A 27,018-nucleotide genomic window follows, 5' to 3' on the forward strand; every position below is an offset into this window, starting at 1 on the left:
CACAAACACAGTTTACGCTTGTTGTCTAGGCACATTTTTTAATAGCTTTCCCATTCACTCACAAAAATGACCTAATTTAGGCAATAATTATGTGGCCTCCCTATCTCTGGGTCACTATAATGCATCTAATCTTCTATTCCACACACTGCAGATAGATGGACAATGATAAGACTGAATCTAATTAAGAAAATGCTAAAAAAAAAAAAGAGTTTATAGTACTAAATATAAATAAATATACTTGTACACAAATGTTAGTCAAGATATACTTTAAATTTGGGTTTGTTAAATAATGAAAAAATTTTAATGAAGAATGGTCAAAAACAGCTAAAAATAACTGAACTAGTAAGTGATACTAGAACCAATGTGTTACAGTATCTATGATGTTTTAAATTTGTGTGTTAAAATCAAAATTAAAGCCCAAACTATGTAAATAATCACCGCTAAAGAAAAAAAAAAAAACAATCACCGCTAAAGAACAAAATTCCAAACATAGTATAATGAAGTAATTCAAGTTAAAAGAAAAAAAAAAAGTTGACTATGAGCCCAACTGGGCCTCTCATTTTCTAAAGTTGAATATTCTCATAATATGTCAATTTTGCACTGTGTTGGATTCTCTGAAACTACCTATATGGATTGGAAAATGATCCTAAGATAGTTATATTACCAACATTACAAACTCACAATAAAACACAAAAGAATAATTATTTGCATTAATTCCTTCATGAATAAAAATCACTGAGAGTGCATTTGTAGAGTTTTGAGTTTGTTTTTTTTTAAAAGGAAGTGTAGTACTGAGAAAACCAATAATAGGAACCATAACATGTCTTTAATACAGACACAATATCATAGCTTTTCAGGATAAAATTTCAAATCAAATGACATTTAAAAATCAGTTAAAACTCTACAAACTCAAATAAATGAAATCAAGTGGCAAAAATCGAACTCAACTCTAGCAATGCTGAAAAATTTCAATTGCAAATATTTTAATAACTAATGATAAACATGTTCACATTAATATATAAAATACATCAGTATTTTTGAAATTTTACACCACTTAGGACTTTTCATATTTCTTCCTGCCTTTGGCATTGTTATTCCATTTAATAAATTGTATTTACTGAGAAATAATAAATTGACTTTTAATCATCAAGATAATAATTGCACATAGGGCTCCTGATGAGTGTCACCAAATTGAGTTAATAAATTTAAATCAAAGAAGGGCCCTTGATTCTTACTTCTTAAGCTGTACAACCTTAGGTTTCTTAAATGTTGGAGTAGCTCTCACCCTCCAAATCTTTTTTTCATGGTCTTCAAGTTGGCATTCTACATAGATATCAGTCTCAATATATATTTTTATATATATACACTTAACACAGTAAAACAGATTATTATAGAAACATATTATTTTCATATATTTTAGGAAAAATGAATTGTCTATTTTCACAGAGTTAAAATTAGTAGGTCAAATGAGAAGAAGAGCATTTGCTAAACATCAAGAAGACTTCATTTGAGAAAATATGTAGTGATTTTCCTATCAATCTAAAATCTGATGCTTCCTTACATATATTTTAGTCCAACCATTCCAGAAACTTTAATAAGGTCCTATCACATGCATGGCTGTGATATTATACTGCAGAATCACTTTACACTCTTCTCATACATTCTTCCCACCTTTTTGTTTTCACATTTCTAAAACTGGAAAATACCAGAGCTTCAGAAATATTCACTGGCATCACGCATACTGTTGACCCCAGTCATACTCTTCATCTCTCCAAAGGACAGCAGACAAAAGAAAAAGTTAAAAAGTTCTTTACCAAAGGGAGAACGACAAAGTAAGAACACTGCACCTCTAAAAATTATTACACTACCAAATTTTAAATCAATATCTATCGATTATCTAACTATAGTTTCAAACTTATTTGTGAAAGATGTTAATTAAGCAAAGCATTCTGATGTCTAATTTAAAATCTAAGTCTCGTTATTGAATTTAAAGTTACCTGATGAATTTAAGTTAATTACAGAAGTTTCTACAAGTGTCTCTGAAGTAGTACCAGGTTGCTTCTGCTGAATTCTATCCATTTGCTCACCCAGAGAGACTCATGGGACAGGTACCCCTCCCCTTCACACAGCGTTTACAGAGACAGGGAAAGATCTAACCCAGCAATCCTCTACCTTCAAGCACTGACATCATTTCATAAACATCAGAGCACCAAGGAGACCATTACTCAGTATCCAAACAAGTTTTGAAACATGTAAAACTGTATTGAAAAGGAGACAACGAACCTGCACAACTTGACAAACTCCAACTCTGTTGTTGAGAGATGCGGTCATGTCTGGCCTAAAGTAGCTTAGCTACAGAGTATGTAATAAAACAGCTAAATTTGGATTGGAGAGTCACTTTGCACTGTCAAAATGTAATGCAGCCCGAGAGAGAGCAAAGGCAAAGAGGAACTCAAGAAATCAGAGACCAGGTCTCTGTAACTCCTCACTTCAAGGCCCAAAGACAAGTGCTGTTAATAGGAGAAGCCAGAGGGAAGAACTCTCAAAATTGAAAGGGGAAGAAAATTGGAAGAGGGGAAGAGAGAATAGGATCTTGCACAGCTATAATAGAACATTTTCAGTGGCCTCTAAGTTAAGTGAGAGTGGTACTTTAAAGGGAATGAGAGACACTGCTTTATTCCTTTCTCAAAATTAGCTAAGTTTAATCCAGCAGAAAGTTCTAGCACCAAATCACATTTATCTCCTTTTATCTCTTTCAAAATATTTTTGTTATGTCCGTTTTCCAACTTGCAGTTTTATATATTTTATCTGCAGCATTTTATCTTAACAGGATTCTAAGTTTCTTAAAGACAGGTACCATATGTTATATTATTCTAATCCATTTATGTCTATGGGATATAGCAATTATTACTTCCTAAATTTAGTTATTCTCAGCTGTACTGCATTTTTTTTCCATAAAAATATCTAAACTGAACTGATTTGAGAAAATACACTACATGTTAAAATAGAAATATATTCTAACTCCCAACTCTATCAGTTCTCGTCACATCTTTCTCTCCATGTAAATTTTAAATTTCACTAGTGAGAATGCAGGCAACTATCTGGATGCACCGTTACACCTATGTAAATTGTAGGCCCTATGTCCAGGCCTAGTTTAATTTACTTGACAATCCAAAGAAAACTCCAAATAAGTCAAAATATGCAGATAAATTACAAATCATAAAAATACTGTCCCCTGTTTTTTTGTTTTTTTAATCCATCTGTTTCTCAGTAATTCTTGAATCTCTCTTCCATATTTGGTGTCCACTTTGAAAAAGAACTAAGACCCTCAGAACTCGCATATATATTTTTGGATGGAGTTATCTTAAGCATCATGCATCAAATGTGACTTAAGTTTATTTCGATTTAGCTACAGAGATCTTTTCCTTCACATTTTTTGAGGGCTGGTCTGTCTTGGTAAATTTCCAGAATAAATCTTATGTCTTCCTTTTAAGTGGGGCAGGATCTTGACATATAACTACTGTGGAAAGCTGAAGGCATTTCTGGCAAGGGCAGCGAATGACTGACTTACCCAGTTGTTTTTATAGTGATAAATATATGGTTACACTGGGCAGGAAAACAAATATTCCCCAAAATACATGCTAAGCACATGTGAGAATGAATGGGGCCATAAGATAGATCATGATTCCTCTCTCCATTAGAAGGTGTTTAGTTCCATGAGTTTCATTCACTCCCACTACAAAAACAACAACAAAAAAACAGCCAAAGTGTATGCTTACTTGGAAAGAAAATAAAAGAAAATTCTCTCTTTAAAAATGTAAAGCACTACAATGGCAATTATAATTATATTTTGTTGGGTTTCTTCAGTCTATCTATGCGTTCCATAATAGAATTTCCTGTAAGTTAATATAAGCCATAGTTTAAGATGGAAGAAAATACTGAAATAATAGTGCAATATCAAAACAACTTAGTTACATGCATGTCTTAAGAGGGGGCTGGCAATATAAGTCTACATTTAATGTTTTTTCTAGCTTGATTACAAGTTTTTATTGTATATACTTTATTGCTTGGGTCATTATTCTAAGTCCCACTTAGAAAGGATGAGGATATTCTATTTCTTTTAGAAAAAGGTGTAAATTAAAAAATGTTATCACTGAAAGGTGAAATTCTGTGTATCAGTTAACAAATGTCTAATAAATTAATATATAGTAAACTAGTAAAACTTTAAATGTATTTGAAAGTTTGGGATTCCATTAAGTAGAGTTTCTTTTGTTTTTATTCTTCAACTTAAACATGACAATGGAGAAGATTGTTAACTTACATAATTGAAATAAAAGTTATTTGTCATATGTTTTTATTAAATTATGATTTGATGTTCTTTGAAGCTATATAAAATCATTTTAAAAAGAAACTAATTTTTCATTCATTCAATTTGTCATGTGATAAACTGTAATAAATATGTGTTACTTATTAAAATAGAGAACAAGAGCAAAGCTTTTGTTGACAACTTAAACCTTTTAATAACCGAAAAATGTCTACTGTTGTTAAATCATCCCTTTTCTGAAGATGGAGTCAAGTCTTGTTTAGATTCATATCTTGATAGTATTTAGGCATATGAAAGAAGAGGATAATTTGCATAAAGGGAATTTATTTCATTTTCTTTTGTTTCCAAAATAATATTCTTTTAATACTGCTTTTGAGCCAGTTTTTATTTAGATGTTGTTTGGTCTAAATTGACAGTCTTGAAGTCCTTCCTAAAGTCATATTTGCCTCTTTAAACATCTCTGTGGCATTCCATTATGGGCACCTGCTGCTGATAATTACAGGTCTGTCTCCTAACCACTTCCTCTGCTTTATGTCAAGGCAAGGTTCAGGCTGCTTGATTACAAACAACTACCAGTTAAAGACCACTGCACAGCTCTCTGCGGTAATTATTCAGGACAAGTCTGGTCTGTGTTTACCGAAGTCTTAACAAAAAAGAAGCAGTTACTTGTTATAATTTCCTCTTTGCTGGCAATGTAGCATAATCCAGAACATATTTTGGTCACCTTAAACGTGCCTACGAGAATATCTGATTCAATAATGCTTTATATAATGATACATTTCACTACACTATTTTCTAGTCTAAAAACCATAATCAATTACAAGGAAACAACTAGGTTTCCTATGCACTCCAAAACAGATTTAATTTTCTTGAATCTGGGCCACTCGACCCACCCCCAAACTCCTCCCCACCACCTCATACTCACACTATCATACAGCTTTGTCTGAATGTTTGTGTCCCCCATCTCAAACTCACATATTGAAATCTTAACTCACAAAGATGATGGTATTCAGAGGTAGGACCTTTGAGAGATGCTTAAGTTATGAGAGTAGAGTGTTCATGAATGGGATTAGTGTTCTTTTTTAAAAATATTTTTATTTATTTATTTGAGAGAGAGAGAGGGAGAGCTCTGGAGCATGCAGGAGCGGGGGGAGAGGCAGAGGGAGAAGCGAGGGACAAGCAGACTCCCTGCTGAGCTCAGAGACCTAGGGAGACGGAGGTGGAAGCAGAGGCTGTTTGATCCCAGGACCTTGAGATCATGACCTGAGCCACAGTTGGATGCTTAACCAACTGAGCCACCCAGGCGCCCCAGGATTAGTGTTCTTATAAAAGAGATCCCTGAGAGCTCCCTCACCCCTTCCACCATGTGAGGACACAGAGAGAAGATGACCATCTATGAACCAGGAAAGTCGGTCTTTACCCACATGACCATGATGGTGCCTTGATCATGGATTCCCAGCCCCCACAACTGTGAGAAATAAATTTCTTTTTGGTTTAAGTCACCCAGTCTGTGGTATTTTCTTGTAGCAGCCTTAACAGACTAAGATACATACAAGAGGCTGGTTTACCTTATAGTGGAAAGAAAAAAGAAGAAATACTCTAGAGGGCAGTTTTCCCAACAACAATAATCCTAACATAAAACCATTTCATCACATGATACAAAAATCAATTTATTTAGCAGTATTCCATATGACAGAATTCTATAATTAAATAATCAGAAAGGTTCTCAGGGATTCTGGGGTGCTATTTGACTTGTAAACCTTTTTAACTCCCCATTCTGTGTTCTGGCAACTTGATCAGACCAGTTAGAGTCCAACTGTAATCGCATTGCTTACTCATCAATTATCTGAGGTTTATTTCCTTCAACCAAGTTCTTCACTACTTACTAGCCCTGAATTACAGGGCAGACAATATGAGTTAGGAATGAATTTCTGAAGGAAGGGTAAGGAGTTTGACTTTGTAGGTAGCCTCTAAGAGATGGTGAACTTTTACTCCCGAGTCTGTCCTCACTTTCCACCTAACAACTTCATATTCAGCTCACTGTCCAGTAGCTTTCAGAAGTGGATGATGAAGAGAACCTGGAAAGTTCCCCACTAACTCCACCACCATAAGTCATCACCAAAAGCCCCTCTAAGATGTGTAATTTATGCATAAACAAAATATGTATTCATCCAACATCATCGAAAAGATCTGTATCACATGCCAACTGTCTGTGTCGAGCACCATGTCACATGCTGGAAATTCCATGAAGAACATGGTTCCTATCCTCCTCATGCTGTCATGCTAGCTGGGGGACGAACGGAAGGGAAGATTGCTACAGTTGGATTTGAAAGGTAGCTTCATGAGGGAATAAAGATCTAAACTAAGACAAAAAGATGGAACAGAAGTCAGCCAAGAATGGATGGAACATGAGGCGTGAACACTTGTTCACAGCAAAGAGGATAAGCCACCATGCTCACTCGCTGCCAGCTTGCTAAAAAATCTCTGAAGGATGTTCCCTCCTAGAGCTGCACTGGAATATCCGGTGCCAGATTTGGGGGAGGTGAACTGTCTGAAGAGACTATAACATAGAGGAGTTTCAGTAGTGAAGTTAGAAGGGTAAGAACAAATATCTCTGTCAGCAGCATTAAGAGTTTTAGATCTGATTCTAGACACAGTGGAAAACCACCAAAGGGTAGCCCTACTGAAGACATTGGTCAGAATGTGCCTGACATCTGTGTGGAGGACAGATGAGAGTGGGGCAGAACAAGAAGCAGGAAGAACCTCCTTCAGTGATCCAGTTGGGAGACATGGACATATGTGAAGCATATTTAGGTAATATATATCATCTTTTGTAATAAAACATCATTAAAGGTTTGAACGTGTTTGGGGCACCTGGGTGGCTCAATCCGTTAAGCCTTGGACTCTTGATTATGGCTCAGGTCATGATCTCAGGGTCCTGGGATCAAACCCCACCTCCGGCTCCGAGCTCAGCAGGGAGTCTGCTTGAGGATTCTCTCTCTCTCTCCCCCTCTCCCTCTGCCCCTCACCCTGCCTGCGCAGGCACGCACTTGCACACACTTTCTCTCTCTCAAATAAATAAATAAATAAATAAATAAATAAATAAATAAATCTTTTAAATAAAGGCGTTGAACATGTTTAAATGATTGCAAATATAAATATATAAAGTCTTTAAGTATATATGACTCTATGAAATAATTTAATTTTTATTTGTTTGCTATAACAACTTGGTTTTCTGAATTGCTCCCTTCCCCACCACCCCGCAACAAAAGACTAGCAAATAAACACACATTCTGGCACAAAATAGATATTGTTCATATCAATTCCTTTAAACAACCCTCATTAACCACACAACAGAACTTCCTAAGATAGTTTAATGTTCAGAAAATTAGAGTTTTGAGAAGCTTATGTTTACTAAAAAGCAAACAACAAACAACAGGGATAGCCTAGAAGAAGGGGTTATAAAAAACAGTCTCACCTTTTTAGTGGAAATCTTTAAAGGAAACTACTACAAACCAAATGTTACATACAGCAAAACAAAAACAAATAAGCAGTTTAATCAATCATTAAAAACATTCTAGGCTGCTTCTGTAGGGTTCTTTAAATGGAATAAGATCCTATAAATACAAGAGGTTTTTATAATTATGTTGGGACTAAACCACACTGTTGATTCCAGAATTATTATTTTTCCCTGTAAGAAGTTGGATGTTTCCTATAGCACAAAACTTGAGAAAGAGAGGAAGGAGGGTTAGTGTTAAAAAATAAAAATGTTAAACTTTGCTTTCCGGTTAAAGAAAATGACGAAGGAATCAGTGTTCTACATGTCTATTTAAAATGTTTCCTGTGTGCATATCATTTTGGTGCAGTGAATGAGTTACCCTATTTGTTTATTTAGTTAATAATGCATGTATTACATTCTATTTGCTAAAGGTGTACAACTGCATTGTTTGGGGTTATTAATGTTTGGTTTATGTTCTTCCTATCAAATCTGACACATCTTGATAAAAAAGGTTTTTATGTTTTGTCTTATTTTAATTTTACAATGAAGCATTTTAGAGAACATAAAACAAAAGAACAAAAGGGATTATTTAATGTCTGTGAACTAAAAAATATAATACTGAATTTGTTTGTAGCTGAAAGCATTTTCTATGTCCATATTTTTTTTTCCAAATAGGGTTGTTACTTAAGCAACTTTTATTTTTTTAATACATGCCGGAAAACTTTTTTCAAACAGAACTGTTTTGTGAATCCTGTCCCCTTTCCCTCCTTATAAATCATAAATAATACATGTAATACCATTGGGAAACTATAGAATTCAGCTACAGTTGGTTCATGAACTAATCCATTAGAAAAATACTTTATTAAATGCAGCATTTAACATAATTAATAAATGTCAGTCACAACATATATATTTAGGAGTCTGGTATCTAATTAATTTCTCTTTTTTGCCTGTATTATAATAAGACCCTTGCACATGTAAAAACTTTGACCTTGCTCAGAAAGTTGTTTAATAAATTTTGCTTCTACCTTAAGATCAGTACATGTTTTGGTGTGTTAAAATTTCTGACATAAGTGAAGAAATTTAATTGCTTCTATTCCTCCAGACAGAATTTAAATGTTAGCAAAAAGTTAAGAATTTGCTTTTTTTTTCCTAGCCTTTTTACCTATATTTGTCTTTACAATAAAGTTAATTATAGTGGAGGAAAATATGAACTGATTTTTTTCATTGAAGTTTGTTTAATACTAGCTTTTTTTTTTTAAGATTTTATTTATTTATTTGAGAGAGAGGGCACGCTCAAGGCAGGGTGGAGGGAAAAGCAGAGGGAGAGGGACAAGGAGCCTCCACGCTGAGTGTGAGGAGCCAGTCGTAGGCAGGGCTCGCTCCCATGACCCTGAGATCATGACCTGGGCTGAAATCAAGAGTCAGATGCCTAACCTACCAAGCCACCCAGGCACCTCTCGATACTAGTTTTAATAGAATATATTCTAAAGTCAGAATTTGGCACAAAAAAATACGTTAACGTGATTGTCCATAAAACTGAAACAAACATGTGCTGACTTTCCAAAAAATGTTACTGTGCCATTAAATTTTCATAATCGAGGATGAAAATGTGATTTTAAAATCTACCAATTTCTTGTAAGAATTTTACCTGTGACAGTTATGTTTTCATTGGTTCATCTGGCATTTTCTCCCCCGATGGTACTCCCAGCTGAGTGCAATCCTCTCTTTCTTGTGATATATTGAATTAGTTTCATAGCAGTGCCAAATGACAATCATTGTACAGCATAGACTTATGTAATGAAAACGCGACAGCAACAGCAACAGCAATTGCTAATGTACATTAAATGCTTATCTGGTGCCAGGCATTGTTCTCAGTTACTCACTTTTGATAACTCTGTACACCCTCACAATTCTGTGGTGGAAATACTATTATTATTCTGATATTCTACTGAGTTTCGCAGTTTATTTCCCTTCACCACGAGATTGACATAAAAGCTGCTGATAGTATTTCCCTAGCCCAGTTACCACATGAACACTCTTGGTTGTAGACATCCATATTTTTTCAGTGAATCTGGATTAATTTCCTATGTCAGGAGATTACTGAGTCCACACATGAGCATACATCAAATATGTTTTTAAGTCCCTGACAGTCAAGAAAAGGAAATGTAAAACTACAAAACAGAAAAAAAAGAGAAAGCTGAAACCATTCACCATTCTAAACAGTCATGATAATCACACCAAAGAATAGGCATCATCAAAGATTATTTTTTTAAGATTTTATTTATCTATTTGAGAGAGAGAGAGAGAGCATGCATGAGCAGGGGGAAGGGCAGAGGGAGAAGGAGAAGCAGACTCCCCGCTGAGCAGGGAGCCCGATGTGGGGCTCCATCCCAGGACCCTGGGATCATGACCTGAGCCCAAGGCAGACGCTTAACTGAATGAGCCACCCAGGCGCCCCAGAGATTATTTAAAGAAAAAAAAAAAGTTTTCCAAGCATAAATAAATTCAATTTCACACCAAGCCATACTATTTATTATATACACTCAAAATTTTTTAAATGTAATTCTTCATACCAAAAAAAAGATACATTTGTACAGGTACCCAAGAAAGCAACAGTGTATTAACATTGCAGGGTTGCAGGGTAATTTTTTCTAAATCTATTCCAAATTCTAATATAATAATTGTCCTATTTCAATCAGTCCAGAATCATCTTATTTCCAACATAATTTGATTTCATAATACTGGTTCCTAAATGTTTACAAAATTTCGTGTGGCCAAATATCACGATATTCTTTATCATCTTGCGATAGAATTAAGTTTTATGATGGAAAAAGAAAAACATACACAAAATTATCACTTTTAGCAGATGTTGTAGTCTGAAAAAAATAAAGTGGGTTTAGAATTAAAAGCCAAAGCCATTGGTTGAACTGAGGCATATTTCCATCTATTATTAATATTCGAGTTACACACTAAAGATGAAATTAGTTATCAAGTCCCTCATGCAATACGGTAGTAAATGGGATATTGGTTAGGAATTTAATTGCAGAAACTCTGCCCATGTAAGCTTCCAATTCATTCAAAACAAGCCTTTACAATGGCCGGAACCGAGTTAAAACAGTTAAAAACACCAAAAAAAATACTTCTTGACTTTATTAAGTAATGCTTGCATGAAAATCTGAATGAAAAGGAGATCTCTGCCACCCCATTAGGATTAAATAATAGTCCTTCTTTTCCTTTTTTGTCTTTTGTTTCTTTTCATTGTCAAGCAATGCAGGTTTATGTGAGGTGTTTTTTTTTTTTTTATCATTTAAGAAAAACTGACTTTTAAAAATAAATAAGAAAATAAACAAATGATGTGATGTCTCAGATTTGACTAAAATTTATAAATAAATGTCTCAGGGTAGACTTAAGTTTATGAATAAATTCTCAAATTTAGAAATAAATTGATAAATAATGCTGAGTACTAAAAGTGTTATGAGAGTCCAAATGACCATGTGAAAATATACGCAAAGCTTATGCCCAAGTGACTGAGGTTATAAGCTTTAGCAGGGCTCCCCACTGTTGCCTGAGCAGTGTTTCACTAATGGTCTGATAATGGGGGGTCGTCATGGAGGTCCTTGTAATACTTTATAGTTGTGTAAGCACGGCATCCACTGATAATTACGGCCCTGTTCTCAACTCAACACACTAGATTACTAAGCAACCCTCACACTTTGTTTCCACAATGGCTTTATAGTTACAGAATGCTGTCTTTGAGAGTTCTTTAAGACGACTTATTAAAGATTCTTGGATTCTAATATAATTTGCAGTAAAACATCTTATCTTTCAGATGATTAAATGGAGATTAGAAAATATCCAAAAGATGGAAAAAAATGGGACAGGAGGGTATAAAATGGACAATTTAACTTTTGATTTCATTACAGGAAAGATCATATTGCTTTTAAAAATAGTATCATAGTCATTACCTTAAAATATTAACACTAATTTCATCTTTAGTGTGTAACTCGAATATTAGTAAACCTTAAAATAGTAACACATGTACCTCTGTTTTCACTTTTTCCCTGGTCTCTTTCCTCAACCACCTTGTGTCCCCCCTACTCTCCCACACGTCTCGGTGCCTAAGGAGGGGCCTTCCTGTTGTTTGAAAATGCACCGAAAACCTAAACATTGTGGCTAATAGTAAAAAACAGAAAAAAATCACATCACTTAAAATGAGTGTCTCAAAGCAGGGCACGTTATTATGTGCTTCTAAGGAAACAACTCTTTCTGGATGTCAGCTTAAGCTTCTATGATTTTTCTCAGACTTCCTTTTAAAACCATCACTACCATTTATTATCTTCTTGTTATATAGACTGTTACTTTTGTTTCATCACAAATCTTTGCCTGTTTATTAGCAGCCCTGCCACTACTATCAGATGACATTTGTTTTACTTAATGTATGTAGTTTTAGAAAAAAATTATAGAACTGCTCTTACTGCATTATATGAAAAAATTCCAATGTACATTTAGCTGACACTGCATCAGCTGCTATTTAAACTGGGCTTAGCTAATGGACTTTTAATGTCAGAGGGGTTATGTGCAGTTACTGGCTATTAGCAGAAATGGCTCCTTTCTATAAAAATCACTTTTCCTCAAGTGTGTTGTTTGAACATTCCTTTCCCTAATTTAGTGACTGTCACTGAATGCAAAACAAACTCAAGGACTCTGGAATCTGCTGTTATCTTTAAGACCCTCTTTTTAACCTTGCAATTCAGCATTAAACAGGCAACCACCCTCATTAGCATGTAGGCTTGTAATCACAAAACTTTGTGAGGCATTATTATTTATTTTGCCATTCTTAGCAGAGTCCTACATATTTTGTTATGAGAACCCCATATCATCCAAGAATGTATGGCACGTATGATAAGAGAACATACAAGACAATATTCTGAACCCTAGCATTTATTTGCACCTTTTAAAATTCTAGTTCAGAAACGCCAAGTGATGTGAAAATGTATGGCAATAATTAATATGTATTCATGTGTTGATGTATCATATAAGTATTTACATATTAATCTGCATTTAATACAATACTGAATATAAGTAAGGAAGTATATTACTCCTCTATCTGGAGTGAAATTCTGTGTATTTTTTCATTAGTAACAACCTTTCCCCCCCTCAGTTAACTTTATATTTTTGTTCATTTAAATAAAGTTTTCAATGGATGTGATAGAGATACCTGGAAATAAAGCCACCTGCACAGCATCTAAGGGAGTCCAAGAAAACTAAAATTCTGCAGTCTGGAAACATAACTCCGCACTTGATTAAGAAGCTGAAACAAATCATCACAGAATTCAAGGAAGAACCACACAACTGACCTCTCTGTCGATCAGCCCACAAGAGAGGTCACCTCAGGCAGGGTGCTTATCAGTGAAATCTCTCTCCCGGAGGGTACCTGGAGAGGGACGCACGCATGTGGATGAAGATTTTACCCGTTCACGCATGGAAGTTATTGTTCTCCCTTGGACAACAAATTATAGTCCACTGGGTAGGAAACAACGGGAATTTCTCCACATGTTGAAATAAGGCAGTGAAAGTGGGTATCCCTTAGTTTCTGTCACTTGGAAGATAGGAGGAAAAAAAGAAAAAGAAAACTCGTTTCTATAGATAAGCCACTGCGACAATGAGACAGAGGTGTCTCTACTGGACACTATGCAAATGACTTAGCACCTGGCGGGGAGTGAGGAACTTTTGCAGAAAAGTAGAATATAATTTTTCAGTTAGAAAGCAGTGGTGAAACTCGCTTCCCCATTCGATGACTACCTTTATGAATTTATTCTATAAGTAAGTTTTATTTTCATTTTTTGATAGGTTCTCTTTGCTTTCTAAAGATATTGCCAAAGCTGTTCGAAAAAAACTCTCCTAAAACAAAAATAGTTACACACACACACACACACACACAAATTTGTGCCAAGGGAACTACTGAACTGTATTTGTCTATTCCTTGTAACTCTTCATTTCATTAAGACTCTGCCTGGAAATACCCCGTAGGAAATAATTCTATAGTTATTGAATTCAATAAAAAATGACATGTACCTTTCATGTTATCATCATTTCTAATAAATCCAATAAACTGATTACCACTACCCCACTGGGAAAACAAACATATCTATTGTTAAAACTTTTCCTAGTCATCCTTTTAATTTTTCATTATGTTACAGTAAGTAAACTATAACTCTCTTCACTGTGGTCCTTCTAATTCTACATAAATATATGCATGTGCATGTAAAACGAGACAAAAATAAGTATTTTGATCAATATATGAAGACCAATATATAAAGATCAATATATAAAGACATTGGTGATACTTTCATAAAGATAAAATTCCACTTAAGCAATTTTTCTGTTGAAGAACTGTCCTTAAGAACTCATACATAAACTGGGTGATGGACGTTAAGGAGGGCACGTGATGTAATGAGCACTGGGTGTTATATAAGACTGATGAATCACTAACCTCTACCTCTGAAACTAATAATACATTTTATGTTAATTAATTGAATTTAAATTAAAAAAAACAAAGAACTCCTACATAATTCTAAAAATGCTATTGGATTTCTTATGTACATGAGATTTAAACTACGATGTTCGTATTCTTATTAATGACAATATTTAACAGAGTAGTTCAGGAAATGAGAGTGCATTTTATAATGACCACTGGAGGATTAATTATATATTCTATTACTAGTGAAAGAGACTGTCAGACACCGTATATCAGTATCCCACTAATTAAGTCTAGATTTCTCAAGCACATCCTGCTCAAACAAGTCCAAATAAAATCCAAACATAATTTTTTTCAAGTATACACCTTTTAAGTACTTTCCAAGTTCTTCTGCTGTGTTAACTGAAATCAGTGCAGATCAACACTCTTCTTTAGATAAAAGTTGCAAGTCAGAGGGCTTGTTGAATAATATTATGATGAAATGTTGATCTGAGGTCTCTATTCTGGATAGCAAAAATAATAAATCATTTGAACATGCCTGTTTTTCCTCAGCTTCTGAGAGCAGTTACTGAAATGGGCTTCTGTTTTCCACCAAGCTGCATGCTCTGTTGTTGATGGCTGTGGTAGCCTGGGAGGGAAATGTCTTAGGCTCTTTCAATCCTTGAATTTGATCCCTAATACATTTTAAAGCTTATATTCTTTCATTATCTTACGGAGACCCAGAAGGAAGAAGTAAAGTTGCTAAAGGAAACGACAGTCATAATTACTGTTTTATTTAGGATGACTTCAAGATTGCTGCTTGCTAAACTTGAGCACTTCCACTGGGTGGCTACGATGTGTATATCTGGCAAACTCTTCATTCAGGGGAAGATAAAATATATCATTTTCCCCTTATCAAAAGCTAAATTAAAGTGTCAACATATTTCACACAGACATAATGCTTAAAGTGAAATGACCATTATTTACTCTATCTTCCCAATCATAAAGTTTTTGTTGTGGTAGTAATTTGGTTATTTGCTTGGTTTGCGTCAGATATAGTACAGGACTCTGGAAATCACATAGAATAAAACAGCAGTGCTTTTGTCACTGACGATGGTTTTTAGTTCCTGCAAAAGTTAGGGAATACCACTTGTTAGCGAGAGTACTCTTTGATCTGGTTGTAGAAAGGACATTTTTTTTTTAAGTTCCGGAAATTCCAGAAAGATAGGAGAATGATTTAAAATATGCAATTTGATTACAAGGAACAAACTTGCAAATTCAGAGATTAGATTTGTCCAAAATTGCTCTCTGTACTTTTATACACGAATGTAATTCATTATGCTTATAGTTGTAAGTGGATATTACCACACCACACACCCTATCACCTTGCACTAAACTTCCATGGTCTAGGAGAATATACATTATGAATTAATTTAAAGTGATTACATTTCTATGCAAATGGCATACTTTACTTCTATGCTACTCTTTTGTATTTTATACACACTAATTTTCTTGAATTTTTAGAAACACCTGCATTTCCATTCATGGACATATTTGCCCTTATAAGTGGGCTGCAGATGTATTTTAATACAGGTATTTTGATATAGGCATTGATATGCCAGCACTAATCTGTTTTTTATTGGAAAGGAATGCTCATATATAAGGTTTTTCTTCCGAACAGGAAAAAAAAAAAAAAAAAAAAAAACAGAAAAGACAAAAAAAATATAGTTGAGTTCAGGCAGTTCATGATTAAATAATCAATTAAGACACTGACTAAAGGGGCACCTGGGTGGCTCAGTCATTAAGCGTTTGCCTTCAGCCCAGGTCGTGATTCCAGGGTCCTGGGATCGAGCCCCGCATCGCATCGGGCTCCCTGCTGGGCAGGAGGCCTGCTTCTCCCTCTCCTGTTCCCCCTGCTTGTGTTCCCTCTCTCGCTGTCTCTCTCTGTCAAATAAATAAATAAAATCTTAAAAAAAAAAAAAGACACTGACTAAAATTCAGAAATGTTAGCATTCATCAATAAACCTGTTAAATGTGCTGAGGGAGTTTCTGTTGTTTAACCTCCTTAGTTAGAAGAGAAGATAATACATGTTTATCTACATGAGCCATTTTTATGGCTTTCATAATTGCTGTGAAATGAAACTAGCCACAGGACCCAAATGACAATGATTAATGAAGATAAACTTCTATCTTCACAACATTTTAAAATAAATAAGACTGGTTACTCTGGAATTAAATTTGATTAGTCAGTATCATCAGTTAACATGATTATTTTGAGCCTTCATATTTAGAATGAGTACTCTAACAGGCACACCAATATAAGTCTCACCTAGTTCCCCTCACTCTCACATTCCCCTACCATGCTGCATGGAGATATGGTTTGTTATTTAATTAAAAGAGGGTATTCCCCAAACATTGGAGTTTTCAGATATTAGACTTCACTTTTGCCACACAAAGCACTTTTGCTCACTGCTAATAAAAAGTATAATGACATTAAGGACAAATATCTGCATATTTGGCACTTTCAAAGCTATAGCTCACTTTCCAAATTATAACTTCAATTTAATAAATGTTACCATAACTCTAACAGTATAAATTCCACGTAGAAGGCTGGATATGTTTTAGGTACCTCTAAAATCTGGAGACATTCTTTGTGTATTTCAAAACCTTATTATATAATCCCAAAGTAGCAACTTTTGTGGGGGCAAGAATGCTCAAGATGAGAAACCACATTACAACTTCAACCCAAACTCTTCTTAAAAACCTGAAATTATAGAACAGTATTTTCTAAGTTTTTTTTTATGAAGAATCAAAATATTGTCAACATAATATATGTATTAGGCTTTGATGAAAAGGCAAAAATTCTTCTGAGAGCTCTAATCAGGTAGAAAGAATAAAAAAGTTTACTATCTCTGGTCTTGTTAGCTCATAAAATTATTACCATAAGATGTTTTTATTAAAATCTCCATAAATGTGGAGATGACAAATATTTAAAATAAGAGAAAACTATAAATTATTCAGTTATTGGATTTATTTTTAAGATCTAGAAAAAAGGAGACAGTATTTTAATATTGCTCAAGGCAAACTTGCCCCACTTTAAAAAAGTCACATAAAAAACAGCACTGAGTTTCTGTGAGTCTCTGTTCTAGTTGAAATATCCCTGAACTAAGCAATACTGAGACAATACCCAAGGTCTCAGTTTCATGTAGCCCTCCTCCACAAATACATAAGCAATACCAAATCCAAATAAAATATGAAATCAAAGAAGAGTCCATACTTAACTTTAAGAAGTTAGGATAACAAAGAAAGCAAGTGAGAAATCTGGGGATCTATAAGTGTAGAATAAGCAATCAAAAATTAAAAGCAAAATGAAAATACTGTAAGAAAAAGACCTGTCTTAACTCTAAGTAACATAAAATTCCCCACAAATCCCTAGTGTTATCATAAAAGTTAGCCAGAAAATAACATTCCCACTAAACATGAATAGAAATAACCATTAAACAACAAGAATTAATTAAATGTGAAAGTTTCAAAATATGTTATCTAGATTATCCATGTTGTTCTAAATTATGACACTGAAACTTTCTATTGCAAATTTAATTCGAGCAATGAAAAGTCCTGGTGGATTTGCTTTGCCTTCGAGTCAACATATTTTTCTATGTTTCTTTGTGTTGTTTTACATTTTATTTTTTTTTAATTTTATTTTATTATGTTATGTTAATCACCATACATTACAGCATTAGTTTTTGATGTAGTGTTCCATGATTCATTGTTTGCATATAACACCCAGTGCTCCCTTCAGTACGTGCCCTCTTTAATACCCATCACCAGGCTAACCCATCCCCCCACCCCCCTCCCCTCTAGAACCATCAGTTTGTTTCTCAGAGTCCATAGTCTCTCATGGTTCGTCTCCACCTCCGATTCCCCCCCTTCATTTTTCCCTTCCTACTGTCTTCTTCTTTTTTTAAACATATAATATATTCTTTGTGTTGTTTTAACATGCATTCAATTATGTTCTTTAGACCATACACTTTTGCCATTTTTTTAAAGGAAAACTATTGACATTTGCATAAAGGGTTGATTTTTCTTAAACCCTTATCTGAAAGCCTGGCATGTTTGGTTTTTTTTTTCCCACAGAAGTGTTTATGATCTATGAAAAGTTATCTTTCAATATTCATTGTAAAGATAGAAAGTCAAGGGTAGAGCTTGCAGCCAGGACTAAACAGGCAGTGACTCAAAATGGAATTTTTAGAACTGGCATTAGGTTAATTTTCCCAGAGAAAGCAGAAAGGAAGAAATGGGGTTATGAAGGGAGAGAGCTTCCCCCTGACTGACTGTTCAAGGAACCATGCACATCACTGTCCAGGAGTTTGCAGTGATCTATTTTGGGACATCTCCTCAGACAGCTTCATTTGTTGCTTTTGGCGAAGCAGAGTCTGCGGTAATCCCTAGTCTGAGTTCAAAATTATTGACCTTTAGTTTCTTTACCTTCTAGATTTCTTTGCCAGTGGTTTACGGAGTTAGAAGCCAAAGAATAATGTTTACTTTCTGTGGGCCAGGCATGGCCCTAAACAATTTACATGTATTAACTCATTTAATCATAATAGGACTGGTAGTATATACTATCTTCACTTTACATTGGTGGAAACTGAGGCACAAATGAAGCTAAATAACTCACCCATAGCAACACAATTAGGAGGTGGTAGAAGCAGGATTAGGGGACACTGATAAACACTAAGCCAATCGGCAGAATGGGCACATACAACTAACAACACTTAGCTTGTGCCTCCTCAAAGCCAAACCAAATATACATTAAATTTAACTAAGATTTAACATAAGTTAGACAGTTCCAATGCAAACATGGCATTAGAACATCCCACTTCAAACCACATTGCCATCCTTAAGTTCTTCTGTGTAGAAATTTTGGAAACCCCACCACTACTCCCAGTAGAACCTTACCCTGACCTATGTTCACTATCTTTTTTTTTTTTTTTTAAAGATTTTATTTATTTATTTGAGAGAGAGAATGAGAGACAGAGAGCATGAGAGGGAGGAGGGTCAGAGGGAGAAGCAGACTCCCTGCCGAGCAGGGAGCCCGATGCGGGACTCGATCCCGGGACTCCAGGATCATGACCTGAGCCGAAGGCAGTCGCTTAACCAACTGAGCCACCCAGGCGCCCTATGTTCACTATCTTTGATACTTGAATCCAGAAAGTACTATACCTATGCTGACTGTTATTTTTCAGAAAGTGCATTATAATTATATGCTTCTAAGTCTGTCTTCCTTGAGGGCTGAAATTGTCTCTTTCGACATTGTGTCCCTGACAAGTAGAGCATAGTCTGGGACATAATAAGTACACAACAGTTGTTTGTTTAGAATTTTACTTCTAATATCATACACTATCCCAAGGAGCTAACGGGTTTCTAATTTGTGGAGAAATGTAACCAGGTTTGTTTTTAACTGCCACAAATACAAAAGTCAAACTAAAAAAAAAAAAAAAAAAGTAGGTTAAAGTCACAAGGCAAGGACTCTGGCTAAATCCCCACCCCCACTCTTTTCCCCTGTATATATATAGAGGGGTTGCAGCCTGTAATTTTAATGTTCCTTCTGAGAGTGACTCCCTCTGCTGCTCCAGCAAAGCCATGACCTAAATCAGAAAAGTGCTAAATGCAGTTCAGGCCTATTAGAGCACACTCTGGCTGTTGGCACCAATTGGAGAAGGGAGCATACATTAGAGCACAGTTATTTTTAAGTCTCAACAATAATTCTAAATAAGCTAGGAGGGCTTGCCTTGGTGGAGCTCATGCCTCCTTTATGGTTTTTTTTTTTGGGGGGGGGTTGCTTAAAAAAGATCAGGATGAATTCTGATCAGGACATCCAGCTCGCAGACTAAAATGGGAGATAGTCAAAGAACCTGTCTTGTTGAATGCTGAATCCCCAGTATCCACAGTAAGAAGACTAAGGAATCAGTGAATGTTAACAATCTAATAGTTCTTCCTTCTTTACAAGGATTTGAAAAGTTTGTCCTCTGAGGCATTTTAAGCATTCCTTGAGCAAGGATACTTTTCCTTACTGCAAATTCCAAATGTGATTTTATGAATTTACTCTGCTCCTAAAATGGAGAAAATACGTGATATAATTGTAATGAAATTCAGTTATCTTTTGTGCCAATTGTCTATTTGTACCACAGCAATATGCATAAATGCATGAAAGTAGTTTCTACTCTTTTGTAGGAAGAAGTATTTGTTTAAAAAACATCATAAATTAACTTCTGGTAATAGCAAATAGTCTCAATATGATTAGAGTCTTCATTAATTTTCTCTTCTGACTTCGGTGATGTTAACACTCATAACACTAGTTGGTGCTAGATAAGCAGAATATCAGTGCTGTGATAATCCAGAAACAAATGCATTTCTAAAACAGGAGGGCACTAACTCTGAGGCACACTGATCAAATACACTCTCTGTCTCTGTTTCTCTCTCTCTCTCTCTCTTTACTTACTAAAATCTTTCATTCTTAGAAGTCAGAAACAACGCAATTTTTTTCCCCCCTGGAGCTAGGAATTTCAGGCAATCCTGAATGAAACAATTAAGGCATAGCCAGAAAGGAGAAAGTTGTTGCCTAAAGCCTGGAGAATCTCCCAAGGACCTAACTAAAATGACTGCTGTCTTCATTTAAACTACAGTTAGAAAATATAGTACACTCACAAATAATACCTATTATGCTTCTTTTTTCATCTTAAACATCCGTTGTTGGTTTTGTGTGTGTGTGTGTGTGTTTTTGGGGGGGAGGCTACCTCTGAAGACATACATATTTTCTTAAAACTGCTAATTTTTCTAGTACTTCTCTAACAACAGAATAAATAAATCTCATCCACATTGTCAAGTCCTCAAATTAACTTTCTCATCTTAATTGCATATGTAGTTCCATTCATAAGAATAGATCATTTCCATCTTTAAGTGTTCAACACATGGAAATCATACCTGAGGAAGCAACAGTATCTTCAGTTTCCCTAGTGTGCTAGTCCAAAGAGGGAGGAGAAAAGAGAAGATATTAGAAGGAAAAGGAGGTCTGAACGCCAGCCTGATATAAAAGTGTGATTCTGAGAAGAAAGTGTACTAGTGGCTCAATAGTAAGCAGGCTGGGAAATGGGTTAGAGTGATAGTGATAGTAGCTGAGTTTGGTGTTTTCTACATTTTTAATATCTAACAGACAACACAGGAAGAGCTGGTGTCCTGAAACATGGAGGCTAACAAAAATAAAAGTGGGAGTATAGTGTCTTTCGAGACCGTAAGATTCAAACAGTCGATTCACCAGCAACTGGAATAACTAAACAAACTAAATGGAGAGGAACACCACTGAAATGCATATACCCTACAGAATACATTTTATTTTTCCATTTAAGACCAGAGGAGCAGGTTCAATCCCCAATCTTTGGATTGCCTGGTCTGTAAGAAAAGTGCAAGTGGCTCGCTCAGTCTGTCTTGAGCGGTTTTTTTTTCTTTTAATCTCTTCTCCCTTCTTTCAATATTAATCCACTTACAATCTCCTGTTGGATTATCTTTATTGATTTTTTTTTTTTCCGACCCAGTCCTTTTAATGTTGCTGTAGTAAGCTCTAGGCAAGAATCCTATAGCTTCTGTTTGACATCTTTGGGGACTTTAACTTGTCCTTTTCCCAAAGGGTTCTCTCACTGCCCAGTCCTCCCCCGACCGACCCCCACCTGAACCCCACCCCATGGCTGGGTCCTTTGTGCGCCCAATAACAGTAGGCGAATCCCACAGGGAGTCACGCGATTGATTTCACGACTATTCATCAGGTTGTTCGCTTAAACTTCCAAACACTCCTCTCTAAACACCCTTGGCTGCTACCCAGAGAACTTCTTACCAATTTCAAGAAATCTACAACACGTTCATACGATTCCTTTGTAAAATGGACAGGCAGATGAGCTCTGGAAGTATGCATAAGAAAATCAGGGCAGAACCTCGCGGATGGGAGGCATCTGGTAAGAAGGGAAGGAAGGATTTATGAGCGTGGCTACTTAGCTAGGCAGCAGGAAAATTTACTCCCGAAGTAGCAATCACTAATTCACAAAGCCTTGCTAATCACTTACCTCCTCATTCGGACCACACTCGCTAACGCTCAGCGCTCCCCTCCACCTCCAACGCCCTCTCCCCCAAGAGCCTTCGCAAATCAGAGGGAATGCAGCTGGGAACCTCCAGAGTGTCCGAACAACGCCCCTGGAGTTCGAGGCTATCGCCGCACCTCCTCTGCTCTCCAAATTTGGAAAGAAGTGTAACCGAGATGATGGGATCCCTGAATTACCTCCGAATGCTGCATAAGCTTCCTTCACCCCCGCCCTAGGAAAAAACAGCTGCCTCCCCTAAGCCAGCGACTTCCACAAAACTGGTCGAAAAGACCGAAGTGGGCGCTGGCTTGGCCACAAGGTTGGGGGCCCAGGTGACGCGAAACAGACCCCAGAGGGGGCAGCGTTGGTTCTTTCCTAGCCCTCTCCCTTCCACTCAGCTTCCTGGGCTCGGAAGGCTGGAAGCTGCCGCTACCACTTCAAACTCGGGGGACAAGAAGACAATCAGCCCCCGCGCTTCCCCTCCCTCCTTATCCACCCTCAACTCCTGACCGCTCTTCTCCCAACCCGTTTTGCCCACGGCCCCGGTCACTTATTTTAAAGCTCAGGCGCGTTAAATTAAATTGTCAGAGTTATAAACTGGCCCATTACCCGGGGGAGTTTCCTCTTTGAACAACCAGTCCGTTTTCCCAGAGCTCTGGGGTTTTAAGTTTCTCCGTGGCTTACTGGGAGGAAGACTCGGAAAGGGTAAGAGTGTGGAGGCGTGCACCCCCCGAGGCCTGCCGCTGGCTGGGTGGCGGGTCCGGGTGCGCTGTGCATCTCCACAGCGCCCCAAGCAGCAGCAGAGTGGCACCGGAGCTGGTGGGTCCTCGGCGGTAATGGACACATTTCCTTCGCTGAGCGCCCTTCGGCGTCTAACGTGCTCAGAGACGCCCTGAAGATCCCGCAACCCCAGTTGTGGCTCAGCGCGGGGAGCCTCTGCGCATCAGGGTGTACCTATGGCATGCCACACAGCCATCCGCACCGAGAGTCGCTGCAAACCTCTGTGTGACCAATATGCAACAACGTGTGAGTGTGGAGCAGAAAGTGCAAAAGGCGCCCACATGCCCAGAGACAGACAGATGTAGGTCCACACCCCGTGTGCGTCCCTGGTCCATCCGTGCCCATCTCGGAAGATGGATTAAAAATAATAACCAAAGCTTCTTGACTAGTTGGGAAAGTGGAACATGAATTGACTTCCAGTTGAAAGCAACGAGGCAAATTAAGGAAGGCAAGAGAACTGGGGAGGAGGAGTGGAAGGAGGAGGGAAGGAAGAAGCGAAGGGAGGTGGCCGCGGAGCTTGGCGGAGTCTCTTACCTTGAGCGGCCGAGCCGGTACCGCTGGCACTGAGCAGGGCCAGGGCAGGTAGCACGAGCATTTGCAGCACGTAACCCAGTCCCAGTCCGCAGCGGGCCGCTGTCGCCCGTAGACCTTTCCTCATCGTCGACAGAGGTGTGCCGGCCAGAACCACACAGAGAGACGCGCCAACTGCGGAAAACCCCACTGGGAAGCAGCTGAATCCGTGCACCACGAAGCAGTCCGAAGAAATAATGATAACCAAGAGCCACACTCCACTTTCTCCAAGGGCAGGAGCCAAAAAGGGGTGGAGAGGAGACGCTGAGGAGGAGTTTGGCGGTCCCTCTTTCCCTGTGCCTTCTAACTGGCGGCTCGGTGAGCGGCTGCTCTGCCCCCACTTGGGAAGTCCGGGGAGGCGCAAGGCGGCCACCTCGCCGCTCCCCCCAGCAGCAGGAACAGCCGCAGCTCCGCCGCGCGCCGAGCCTGGACTGCTCTCCGGGTCCCCTCTTCTGTGCCGAACACACACAGGCAAGGGGGGTGGGGGCAGGCGGCGGAGGGAGAGGAAGCGAGAAGTGGGAGGAGGTGGGAGCGGAGGGAGGGAGCTGGGCACAGTGGGGCTCTCGGGTCTCCAATCTCAGTGTGCTCACGCCAGCGGAGAGACGTCCAGGCTGCCGCTGCTGGGTGGCCAAGGAGGGTCACCTCCTAGCGTTGGGGCGCACGGGTGCGCGGAGGCGCTCTCCGTGGAGGCGTGGAGGGCGCAGCCCAACTCCGCTGGGGGGTAAGCGGCGGCGGGAGCGCGCCCGCCCGCGTTATGTAAGCAAGGATTGGAGGGAGATGCGCGCCCAACGCCGGAGGTGGAGACCGGCAGTTGGTTTACCCGCGGAAGCCTGGGCGAGAGAAACCTGAGGGCAGCGGCGGCTGCGGAGAGTGGGAGCGCGCCTGCCTCCCGCGGTGCGCCAGACTCGGACTCCAGGAGCGCAGCGGGCGCGCCCCGAGCCTCTTGGCTGAGTCCACTGGAGCTCAGCCCGCCGCCTGCCAGCTTCTCCACGGCGCCAGCAAAGCCTGCGCCAGACTCCCCAGGACTGGACTCGCTCTACGACTGACTTGGGGTCTTGCGATTGATTAAGCTGGGTGCGGGCTCGAGTTGAAGTCCTGCGTGGTGGGGAAGAAGGCAAGAAGCTTTTGCAGTGTGTGTCCCAACCCTGCTGCAATCTTGGGGTTGTCAGCGCCACTCAGACTGCTCAGTGTTCTGGGTGCCCATGACTTCTCCATAGTGGAACAGAAACCAAAAGCTAAAGGAAAACTCATTCTTCAAAAGAGCTTTATTTGCGTGCATCCTGGTGGCTGGCAATGTTGAGTATGTAAAGGGTGGTGAGGTGAGACCTGGCACGGGAACTCCCAGAAACAATGCACAACAAAATAACAAAATTTGTAGACATTCACTTAAAGTGATGGTGGAACCTATGACATGTTTTCCAAATTCCTAACGGTGTGAGTAAGGACTCAAACTGCTATGAATTTTTTACCTTTTTATTTAATTAAATTAATTACTTACTTACTTAGTTTATTTTTTAAGGAAAGGATAGTTAGTCTGGGTAGCTAGGTTATGGATCTCTTGTAATGACGAAGGAGGAATGTAAGAATGGGTGGATAAAATGACAGGCTAGACAAAAGGAAAAGTGGATGGATTAAAAAGGTCGATACACATTGACAGTCCAACATTCTGGGAAGAGGAAAACCACTTCCTAAGATTAGTACATTTCTAAACTAATAATAAATAATATATCAGGGAAATTTTAAGCTCTTGGTGCCAAGGGGGCAATGTGTAAACACACACACAGGCAGGAGGCTTGTGATCTCTGTTATCCCGGACAGGTCAGGTAAACTGCATGTCTCAGTTTCTTCATCTGTGAAATATTTCATTAGATGGCTTTAAAGTTCTTTTCAGTGCTAGCATTCCATGATTCTGCCTGCCAAGCTCCATCTGAACCTCTAGCCAATAAGACCTGTCTTTAATGATTCTGGTAGATCTGAAAAGGTCAGACTTGGCAAAGACACTGACAAATCTGACCATTTCTTTTTCCTATGGAGGCACTGCCTGTCATGCTAAAATCTCTTCTTTACCCTCTTCACCTTCCCTTACCCATACAGGATATCACAATCTTTTGGTAAAAGGGTAGCTTTCTGGCTCCAGACTGGGTTCAATTCTCAGCATTTCTTATGACTAGCTGACAGATACTGAAAAATAAAGTTAGATGCCTCAGTTTCTTAATCTGTAAGATAGGTCTAGTACCAGTAATTATCTTATAGGGCTCTGCGAGAAATGAGTTAAAGATGTGAGAAGTGCCTGACACAAAATTGTTACCTGCTATTCTTGCCATGGATGAGTTTCATCAGCTGCATGCTATCTAGACTAGTGCTGTCCAACAGAACTTTCTGCAATGAGGAACATGTCCATTTATGCTTTCCCAAATGGTAGTCACTAGACACATGTGGCTACTGAGCACTTGCAATGTGGCTAGTATGAATTGGGTATTTTAATGTAATTAATTAATTTAATTTTAATAGGCACACAGCTAGTGGCCACTATGATGGACAGTGCAGCTAGGCAGCTCATACCCATCATTTATTTTGAGGATTATACCCCCAGAAGGACTTATGATTATATTTCATATCTGTCTTTACAATTTTTCCAGGAAGGACAGCAGCTTAATTACTAAGAAATCCTCACATATACTCACTATCATAGTGTTAGTAGCAATATCTAAAAGTTTTTTGTTTATTCATTTACAATTTCATTGCTTATCTTTTCTAGCTAGAATTTCACTCTTTTTAAGGCAGAGAGTTTGCCTTGTTTACCATTTCATCTGCAGCTCTTAAGGACAGAGCCCAATATATAGTCGGTGCTCAATCAATATTGGTTGATTGTCAAAAAGTCTCAGTAGGAAAGAATCCTCAAAGTCTAGTTAGTTAAATAGAATTAAATTGTTACATAATCTTGTTTGGGACATTGAAGTGCTCAAGGACAGATATTGCATGAAATTAGTTCTTTGAAAGAAAGAGGAAGAGACAAGAAGAAAAAAGTAGTTCAATACTGAAATTCAGCCTAAAGAGGGCAGGAGAATGGTTTGAGAAATGGCATGTAGAAATGAGGTGGAAAACAGAGGGGAGGGTGAGAGCACAAGAACAAGGACAGGAAAAGTACCAGCAAATGGATCAGCTTTATTAAGCAGGAGAGTTTCCTACAATCCATGGTTGCAGATGGAACTTGCCTTGTGTACCAACATTCTGCCTGTATTTTTTTTTCTTTATG

The 27,018-nt window shown here is 38.1% G+C and overlaps 1 protein-coding gene across 2 annotated transcripts in view; it reads right to left on the reverse strand.

Moving 5' to 3' along the window:
- Positions 1–26,600, reverse strand: part of UNC5C (unc-5 netrin receptor C) — a 351,172-nt gene extending 324,572 nt beyond the window's left edge. For both annotated transcript variants that reach the window (XM_078068990.1, XM_078068989.1), the window contains exon 1: positions 23,727–26,600. In XM_078068990.1, coding sequence (XP_077925116.1) covers positions 23,727–23,850 — 124 coding nt within the window. In that variant the 5' untranslated portion in view covers positions 23,851–26,600. The remainder of the gene's footprint in view (positions 1–23,726) is intronic.
- Positions 26,601–27,018: the final 418 nt, after the last annotated feature.

The sequence above is a fragment of the Halichoerus grypus genome, chromosome 3, assembly GCF_964656455.1.
Source record: "Halichoerus grypus chromosome 3, mHalGry1.hap1.1, whole genome shotgun sequence".
Lineage (NCBI taxonomy): Eukaryota > Metazoa > Chordata > Mammalia > Carnivora > Phocidae > Halichoerus > Halichoerus grypus.